The 10,563-nt window shown below is 35.6% G+C and overlaps 2 protein-coding genes across 2 annotated transcripts; both read left to right on the top strand.

Annotated features, from left to right (window-relative positions):
* Positions 1-2,022: 2,022 nt before the first annotated feature.
* On the top strand, positions 2,023-6,698 carry LOC112000264 (F-box protein CPR1). Its single transcript, XM_024032359.2, has 3 exons — positions 2,023-3,488; positions 3,744-3,826; positions 6,467-6,698. Exons 1-2 carry the CDS (start codon positions 2,341-2,343, stop codon positions 3,820-3,822), a joined length of 1,227 nt encoding a protein of 408 aa, XP_023888127.2. The 5' UTR covers positions 2,023-2,340; the 3' UTR covers positions 3,823-3,826; positions 6,467-6,698.
* Positions 6,699-6,789: 91 nt separating this feature from the next.
* Positions 6,790-7,302, top strand: LOC136062157 (secreted RxLR effector protein 161-like). The gene has a single exon (XM_065760908.1). The coding sequence runs from the start codon at positions 6,790-6,792 to the stop codon at positions 7,300-7,302; it is 513 nt and encodes a 170-aa protein (XP_065616980.1).
* Positions 7,303-10,563: the final 3,261 nt, after the last annotated feature.

A 10,563-nucleotide genomic window follows, 5' to 3' on the forward strand; every position in this document is an offset into this window, starting at 1 on the left:
GAATCTAGATCGAGATTTTGACAACCATGCTTCTTACACTGATTGATATCAGGGTCTACAAAGTCTCTTTCAATAGATTATGCGTCTCCATGGGGATAGATCTATTGAAGAAAAGAGTTTTCTCTCTATTTATCTGCTGCCCATAAGCATTCTTGTACTCCTGTAAAATATTTTGGAAATTATTTAGAGATGCTCTGCAGATACTAAACGATCATTTACTAAAAAGACATGGGTGAGTTTTGGTCCTTGAGTGCATGAAGGCCTTCTTAGAAAGAGATATATTAACAACGGGTCTAGTTAAAGGAGTCCTCTAGTAGGTCTAATGTCACCTTTGGGTGCTTCATTGAGCAAAATGTAATAACATACAGTGCTTACACACTTAAGTACCAGATCCTCCACATATCATTGAAGCCCATTTTCCATAATTTTATCCAAAGTTGTCCATTCAACCGTATCAGCCTTACTCATGTCTAACTAAAGAGTCAGAAAAACTTTTTTTCCCCTCTTATTTGATTCCATCTAGTGTAAAGTCTCAAAGGTCACCGTGATATTATCTATTATCAACCAACCCAGTAGAAAAGTGTATTGAGTCTCAGATATTTTGTTAGGGAGATTTTATTTTATTTTGTTGAGATGACCAACCGGGAACTTAGAGATGATTTTATAAAGTAAGTACATAGGCTAATTGGTTTGAAATCAAGGACTCCCAAGGCTTTTTACTTTTGGGATAAGTTTAATGAATGTCTGGTTAATTAAATTTGGGATTTTTCCAATATGCCTTAGAAATATCATTACCAACCTACAACCAAAAGGATTGATAGATCCTATCCCCCCCCCAAAAAAAAAAAAAGGATTGATAGATTATAAGGGAGGCCAACCTTTGGGTCTTGGAGCCTTAATAGGAGCTATTTGCTTTAAGGTTACTTCCACCTTCTGTGAGAATTCAATAGATTATAGCTCGTTCATCTCCGTTGTTACCACCTAAGGTACTACATCCAAAATATTATCAAATTGGGTTGGGCAACACATCCACACTCCTTTACAATCTTTAAGTCACTCAATTTGGTTTCTTTTTATTATGTTAAGAATTGAGATGCTCTTATGGGATTGGACATAATGCGTTAAATATTGTAATACATTCACTATTACACACATTTTGTAGACACTCCATAAAAAAAAAAAAAAAGGATTGATAGATTATAAGGGAGGCCAACCTTTGGGTCTTGGAGCCTTAATAGGAGCTATTTGCTTTAAGGTTACTTCCACCTTCTGTGAGAATTCAATAGATTATAGCTCGTTCATCTCCGTTGTTACCACCTAAGGTACTACATCCAAAATATTATCAAATTGGGTTGGGCAACACATCCACACTCCTTTACTATCTTTAAGTCACTCAATTTGGTTTCTTTTTATTATGTTAAGAATTGAGATGCTCTTATGGGATTGGACATAATGCGTTAAATATTGTAATACATTCACTATTACACACATTTTGTAGACACTCCACTCATATTTAAAAAACACAATTTCAGTTGAAATTATAAAGCACAATTTTAAAAGAGTATGTATAGAGCGTACATCAATAAGTTTGTAATAACCATTAGTGGACATAAAAATTAAGGAAAATGTTAACAAATGCCATAAGATTATTAGTTTAAGAATTATTTTTAGAAAACTTTTATTGGGAGAATGGTAAAATAATAAATATTTTTGACTACTTTTTATATTTCCTATACTTGTTAACAGATAAAATCTCTGATGGTTGAAGAATAAGAGAACTGAAGTTTAATCCCAACTTACACAAAAAACTAATTAATATCTTAATTTAATGATAAAAAATTACCATAAAAAACCAAATACCGTAAATTGAAACTCACTCCAAAAAATAGTTTCTATTACAGTCTATTAATAATTATATTTAAGAACATTCCTTAACGACCCAAAAACGAATAGCGGGCTTAAATACGTTGCGCCTCTAAAGCCCAAAAAAGCAGAGTATACATATTGTGATATCTTTGATTTCATTGGGATGCAAAAAGGATGGGTATTGGGCAGTCCTCAATCCAGACAAGACAACACACCCCTCTGATGCATAGCAAATTTGGCCAATTCTGTAGCCACAGCATTTTACAAGCTTTGCCCACTTAAAAAGAACAAAGAAAAAATACAATTCAGTCTCCACTCCCCTCAGCTCTTCCAACAACAAACCATCCTCACTTATCAGAAGGAGGCACAGGTTCGATCATCACATTTCCACGCACCTTTTCATGGTTAGCTAGCTTAGCCATCTCTTTCAGACATTTCCACAAACACCTGCCTTGCACTGCACAATCAACATTGATGTCAAATTCACATATACCGCCAGAGCTAATCACCAATATACTGTCCCATTTACCAGTCAAGTCTCTCGCACGCTTCCTCAGCGTTTCAAGGCAATGGTACGACCTAATCAGCGACTCGGGTTTCGTCAAGAAGCACCTCAATCGCTCCGTGGAGACCAACAGAGACCGCACCATCATCCTCCTTGAACACGACGGCTCTCATTGCGGAAATGGCTTCTCCTTCAATTTCGACGACGACGAAGATCAGTTCTGCAACGCCGTGAAAATGTACCCGCCTTTACAACACTGCGACATCTTGGACTGCTGCGACGGCTTGGTTTGCCTTCTCAAGGGGCGCGAAGAGGTCGTGATTTGGAATCCATTGCTAAGGAAGTACAGGAAGTTGCCGAGCGAAAAACCTAAAGGTGTTACGGATTTTTGGTTTCCCCAATTTGCATTCTGTCACGATCATCAGAACGATGACTATAAGGTGTTGAGGCTTCTTTTTCATTACAATGACTTGCCTATAGAAATCAAGGTATATAGTCTTAAATCACAGCGTTGGAAAAAAGTTGAAGAACAATGGCCAAACAAGGAGATATGTCATTGGGAGTCGGTGTCTTTGAATGGAGCTGTGCATTGGTTAGTTGCTGATTATGGCGTGCTGGATAAGGAGTCGCTTCTTGCTTTCGACCTTGCCTCTGAGAAATTCAAGCTCTATACGACGCCGGTTTCACCAGATCTTAATCAGGAAACTCGTTTGGAAGTGTTAGGAGGACACCTCTGTTTTCTTGTGAATGTTTTTGAAGAGTATAATGATGTTTGGTTTATGAAAGAATATGGGGTTGACAGTTCTTGGACTCGGATTTATAAAATTGAGAGAGATGCAGTGACTTGGGATTTTGAGCGTTTTGAGTATTACAAGCCTCTTATGTTTTCCAAGAATGGCAAGAAGGTTCTGTTGGAGGAGCACTGGAATAACAATGCAATTCTTGTCGACCATGTCGTAGAAAAGATACATAGCAAGAATCTTATTTGGTATGACATTGAAAAGAAACAAGGCAAGAGGGTTCAGAATTGGAGTTTTCCTGATGCATTTAGGACGGCAACTTGTATCGGGAGCCTTCTTCTCCTCGATGGTGATAACGTGATTGATCCTTGGCAGAGGTAAAATAAATGGAGTTTAATGAAATTGATTTTGTTTGTTTGATGTCATAATTTTAGATTGCATAACTATTTTGAAGACCAATCTATGGTTCTCGTCAAAATTTTCTTTTGTAATATCAATCTTTGATCATGTAATATTGTAGAAGAATTTTGTGTAGATATCCTATTTGTTTTAGTAAAATTTTGTTACTTATGAAAGAAAATTTTCATGTAGGGGCTCGGTTTCTAACACTTGTTGGTCTTTATTTCTGTCAGGAATGCTAGTCAATCAGAGGGTCTTAATCTGTTGCTGAAAGCAGTGGATGAATTAGAAAATGAAATGCTAGAAGGATAAAGAGGTGATTGTGGAATCAACTTTATCTTTCAAAAGTAATATTTAATATTGAGATTGTTGTATTAATTAGTAGTTTTTTTTTTTTTTTTTGGTTATATATAAAAGAAGATGGATTATTCATGTCGTCTTAATAATTTAGCTGTTCTCTCATCGTCAATGTTGTTATTGAAACTTATGAACTTATGTACTAAATAGTCCCATATTGTTGCATATATAATATGAGAAAGTTTATTCATGGAAGAATATAGTTGATTGCATACCTCTCTTGACCTGAGTAGGCATATTATGCCTAAATGTTTGGTAGAAATACTATTTAAATTATATTAATTGTTTTGCCAGTTACTAAGCAACTTTAGTGGCACATGCAGACTTAGATTTCTCAAATTTTGGTTACTTATAAAAAAAAAATTCTCAAAATTTGGTGTTGATATTTAGTTTGATTTACAGAGTAAGTACTAATTGTATTTAGGAAACAACTTTTAGGCCTTCTCTTTTTTGGAGATGAGTTTGTAGCCTCTGCCTTGAGATTTATGTTTGGTTTGCTTTCTTAAAATCTTAGTGTATCTGTTTTCTAAACTAGGGGATGTGAATGACTTTTAAGGATTCAAGGTTCTGTCAACTAAATGAATGTATAAGTGTCTATCCATGGTTTTGATTGGGGCCAAATTTGGTCTTTCATTGCCTTTCTTCTGGCAAACTATCGATGTGTGTGTGTGTGTGTGTGTGTGTGTATATATACACACGCTGCAATTAGTCTGTTAGTGACATTTCTAGTGGAGATATAGCCCAGAAAGCTGCTTGAGAAGTACTAGAGGAGAGGTCAAGAGGAAAAAGCATCTTATTTAAGAGAATTTTTCACCTGGAATTAAATGCTCCACTGAACTGTTCACTTTTTGATAAGTTACACTGAACTGTTCATAAACAGCATGAAATTTGAGGCATTAGTATCATTATTAATGTTTATTATCAGTTGGATAATAAGTGGAGCATAGATTAGCTTACCATGGCTTGGGTTTGGAGTGATAAGATTGAGAGGAGCTCTAGGTTCTTTGATTTTGAGGAGGTTCTGCCTCTGCCTCTGCTCTGCTTCTTTTAGCTGAAAGTGACAACCACAACCAAACAAGAAAATGAGTCAGTCAGATTCAGTGGAAAATTAAATCACTTATTATAAGTCTAGCATTAAAAGTAATAAAAAAATAAAAGAAAGTGATTGAATTCTATGTAATTAAAAATAAAAGAAAGTGATTGAATTCTATGTAATTATTTAATTAATCCCTTGCATCCACCAGAGTCGTGTCATTGACTATGTGGGGGCTATTTTTTAGGTCATTGTGGGAGAAGTTGAGCAAGACTGATGAGGTTGAGAGTTACTTTCTGGAAAGTTCTGCGTGACATATTTGAGTATCTTATAGATTAATAATTTAAGGGTTACCCTTTTTCTTTACTCATCCAAATAAAGGGTAAGTTATGAGATGGATACATAAAGTTATGAAGTTCCTAGCTATTTACAACTTTTTTCTTGTGATGTCGAAATAATTGTTTTACAAGAAGGTCTGCAAAGAATTTATCTTCTTAGATCATATTCATATATACTTTTGTTGTGTTTGGTTGATGGTGTTAGATAAGGTTAAGTATGTAATGGACTTGATCAGTATGTTATGGGTTGCTATGAGATGGTAGATCATGTTGAATTTGTTGTTCTTTGCCTCTGGCATGTAAGCTTCTTGTGCTTGAATGGGATGATTTGAAAACCTTCAGTTTATCTTATGTTGGCTGGAAGAATTTTTGAAGAATGACTCAAGAACTTTTCTTTTTCTATTTAACTTTTGGAAAGTTTGAGGACTTTCTTATAAATGAAAATATTTGCTCAAGGTGGTGCCTTAGGCCAATGGCCTTTGGACCAGTGGCATCTCTTCTAAGAATGGGAGTGGTGGGTTATGTCATTGGTCTGCATCCCATATATGTATGAGTTGCTTACCTAATCAAAACCGATTAAAAGTGGTGTTTTAGATAATTTCTTCTTAGCTTGTCTTTGTCCTTTAAAGTCGTGTCTTATTTTGCCAACTTTGATTTTGCTGATCTCTAAATAATAAAATTTAGTGATGTTTCTAATAATATTTCTTGAGTAATATCATGGCAATTAGTTGGCCTAAGTCATTATAATGGTGCTGACTTATGGTCATGGAAAATAACCTGCAATAAAATTAGTGCTTTGGGAAATTTATATTAAGCCTTTTTAGATAATTTGGGAGAATTTATTGAAGAGAATATAACATAGTATTTCTGGTACTTTGCATTCAATGCATCAAGCTTCTTTAATTAATTCTTGTGTATATTTATTATTGGGGTTATGAGCTTTTGTATATACTTTGTTCTTTTGTGAGCTTTTGATTATATATTTTTTTGTATGCATAGGAGGAGCCTTGAAACTAACAAAGAAAATGTGTTAACAATTTCATAAACTTTTCAGCTTGGACAATTACGAGAAAGCTATTGATGTCTATTGTTGCATTTTTTACTATTTTTCCTTTTTTGTTGTAGCATACTAGCATGGGTCTTATGCTTCAATGGGTGGATGTTCATTAATTTTAATTTTTTTAGTTGGTGTTTCTGTCTCATGTTAATATCTCTCATATTTTTACAGCATACTGGATGCAACATTTGGTTTTATAAGAAAATTGTTAGAGAGTACTCTGGTGGAAGAATTTCAATGACTATCAATTGTTCACTTATACATGGCATGTATCTACAAGTCTCTGGAGTTTGCAATTCACTAACACCAAATCTGATTCGTAATCATCTCATGGAGTTATTGATTACAACTCCAAGGTGAGGTTATTGGTTGGTATTGGAACCATTGCTGATTTTTTTTTTAAAGAAAATGGAATATTCATTTCTCAAGAGAAGTACGCCAAAAATTTTGTCAAAAGATTTGGCTTGGATTCTAAGAAACATACTCCTACACCTATGAGCTCCTCTACAAAACTAAGCATAGATGCAGCCGATGTTGACGTCGATCCAACACTTTATCAAAGTATGATTGGCAGTCTTCTCTGTCTCATAGCAAGTAGACCAGATATTGCATTCAGTGTCAGGGTATGTGCACGGTTTCAAGTTGCTCCTAAAGAGTCCCACTTAACAACAGTAAAGCGAGTCATTTGCTATGTCAATGGCACGTCTGACTATGGGATTTGGTATACAAAAGATTCAAATGAGTGTTTGGCAGGATATTCAGATGCTGACTGGGCAGGGTGCATTGATGATAGGAAAAGCACGTCTGGTGGGTGCTTCTATCTTGGAAATAATTTGGTTTCATGGATAAGCAAAAAGCAAAATTCAGTATCCCTTTCAACAGCTGAAGCTGAATACATTGCAGCAGGAAGTTGCTGTACACAATTTTTATGGATGAGAAAGCTACTGCATGACTATAGAATTTCTCAAGACACTATATGTTGTTCTGTGATAACACTAGTACCATAAACTTGTCAAAGAATCCAGTTCAGTACTCCAAATCAAAGCATATCGAGATTCATTATCACTTCATTCGGGACTTAGTCGAGGACAAGATAGTTTGTCTACAGTTCATAAATACTGACAATCAAAAGGCATACATATTCACCAAACCTCTTGATGGCCCGAGGTTTGAATCCTTGCGTAAGACCATTGGTATTGGTATCATTCATTGAACTCAAATCTCTTTGTGTTTCTGTTTGATTTGTTTTTGTTGCTTGTTTATTTGTTTCGTTTTAAATGCTTTTCCCTTATTTTTGATCAATCTTTTATTACTTTTATGTCAAAATCCAAAAACACATAAAAAGTAGAAAATCCAAAAATTTGATCAACTTTGTTGAGTGTTGTCTCAAAGCATGTTTTGCCTTGTACTTTTGTACTAATGGCTTTGTGCATTTAACGAGCTTAGCTTGTCTCTTATGCACTCATATCATTGTGGCAGAAATTCTGAAATCTACGTGACTGTTGTAAATAGATCTTCAACCTTGTCATGAATGATTAGTGAATGATTTTGTTGATCTTGAGACATGCATAGACTTGTGTCTATATATCTTCCCACTTTTTTTTTTCTTTTAATTAAAAAGCTCACCAAATGTAAATCTCCGAATGAAAAGAGATATTGAGCTGCAAAAGCCTATCGCACATACTAGTATTTGACTAAGAAAAAGGGAAAGCGACCAAAATAAAATGTTTGATGCCAAAAAGCCAAAGACTATCTATCTATTTGAAATATTGAAAATTTCAAGCATCGATCTCAAAATGAGATATATTGATTCAAAATGATCAAAGGTTGATGTATATGGAGCCAAATGAAAAGCTTCAAAGAAATGTTCTCAAGTCTATGTGGGAGGTCATATATGCACATTTCTATAATTGAGATAGGTCACATTATCTAATGCTAATTGGGTATGCCTTGATTGAATTGATCTATGAAGCTCCACATTAGACTAAGGACTATCTCATTTCTGATATTCACACACAACACACAAGTCTATGTTTAATGAATGCCATATTCATTTGTGTGATTGTGCTTGTTTAAATGTGTTTTCACAAGCTCAATCTTTGTTGATCAAACACAAAAAGATTTTTGAGTGTTTTAGTTTGTTTTTGGAAAGTTTTATTTTTTACAAAATTGTCAAAATTTTAAAAACAGTGTTGCCCTGTTTTGGCAACTCTGTCGCGGGTAGATCCAGTCGCATGCCCCTATCACAAACTTACTCCAAGCTTTCTCACGGCTCGCTGGCGGTTCAAGGTTGCAGTCGCGAAAAAGACTTAGAAAATTTTTCAAAACTTGAGTTTTTATGGTTTTCGCGGCTCAGTGTGGCAACTTGTTCGTGGGTGGAAGGTCTAGTTGCGAGGGGCACATAGAAATTTTCGCGGCTCCCCTGGCGACTATCTTGCAGGTAGACCTTCCAGTCGCAAAAAACACTTAGAAGATTTTTTGAAAATCTTAGTTTCTCAGTGTTTTGTGACTTACCCTGGCAACTTGCTGGCGAATTGTTTCAGTCGCGAAAAACGCGTGTTTTGCATTTTTAGGACAGTTTTCAAAATTGTTTTTCAGTTTTCCCTCGTCCTTTTGTGACTGCTTATTGTCTTTCCTTTTCACTCATACACACACTCCGAGTATTTCTTCGAAAATCCTTCATTTCTGCATCACTTCTTCTCAAATCTTCAACAAAAAGGTATGGATTTTTCCTTCTTTCTCTTCACACCTACTAATTTGTTCATTATTGTCGTGATTGTTGTGTTGCTATTTTGGCTTGTGATTTATCATGATTCGAACATGGGTTTCTAATTTTATGGTTTTAGTGTTGTTTTGTGATGGTTTTTATACGATCTTCTCTATCTTGGGTACTTATTACGGTTTTGGTTGTATTCACAAACTCATTGTCATGGTTTGAACCTAAATCTCAATTGTTTAGGGTTTCCTCATTATCCATGATGTGAATCTAACACATTGCTAATACTGTTTGGTGTCTTGTTTGGTTTCTCTTGTTTGTGGTAACCATGTTGCAAAGTCAAAATGTCTCATTTCAAGATATCAGCTGTGAAAGGAGGTAGCAGCAAAGGGAAGGAACTTGTCATTGAAATTGATGATTTCTCTCCTAGACCAAAACGGACTCGTTCCCTATCAGGTGTGTTTAATCCTAACAAGTTTTGATCGTATGCTACTTTTCAGACTCATGAAAACTATTTCAGAAATGCTACTCCATTGATTGAAAGGGTTGTTGATTAGCAATCTCTTTTTGACACCGGCATCCCTTAATGGTTTGCTCATAAGGATTGGAATTATCTTCTCTCTGACCTGATGATGCATATGAGAATTTGGTAAAAGAATTTTATGCCAATGCAATTGTTGAAGGAGACGAACTTAAGTGTTGGGTTAGAGGAAAAAGTTTCTCAGTCTCTCCCACATACCTGGCAGAAATTCTTTACATCAACCAGCCAATACTTGGAAACTCACCGATGTATGATGATTTATATCCAGGTGAGGAATTACTTCGGGAAGTTCTTAGACAAGATTTGGAATTTTCCTCAAATGGAACTCCATCAGTGTTTCATCTCTTCCTCCAAAATTGAGGGTGCTTACGATCGCAATGTTTCACAACCTGTACCCCCTATCCAGCGCAGGATATATGAACCTCGGCGTGCATTATTTCTTCATAATCTGATCTCTGATGTAGAGATAGACATTTGTGCTCATATTTTTCATGTTCTTCGCAAAATTGTTCTACGAACTAAGTCAAGGATATGCATACCTTTCTGCTGTCTCATTTCAAGGATTTTGAAGCTTAAAGAATCCATCCTTCAGAAAATGAATTTCCCTGCTCAAAACCAAGTCCAATCAACATGCGTACATTCAACGCCAGCATTGGTCATAGTAAGAAGGGAACCAAGACAAAATCTTCAGTGTCCCACAGTGGTTCGCGCTCTAACTCATTACCCGTCGACGAGAAGCTAGACTCTATTGTAGCATCTGTCCAAGAGCTGAGTTCAAAGATGTCCGGACTTTCATCCATCTTGCACCACTTCAACATTCGATGGGATATGAAATTCACTTCTATCCAGCCCAATTGGATCAAATCCAAAGAAAGCTAGAAGATGATGAGAACTAGCTATTCCTTGACAAAAAGGGGGAGATGATGTTGGCAAGGGGGAGTTCAACGAAGGGAGATTTTTAGCATATTTCTGTTTCGTTGTTATATTCAGTATTTTTTGTTATTTGTACCA

Source organism: Quercus suber, unplaced genomic scaffold, assembly GCF_002906115.3.
Source record: "Quercus suber isolate HL8 unplaced genomic scaffold, Cork oak 2.0 scaffold_387, whole genome shotgun sequence".
Lineage (NCBI taxonomy): Eukaryota > Viridiplantae > Streptophyta > Magnoliopsida > Fagales > Fagaceae > Quercus > Quercus suber.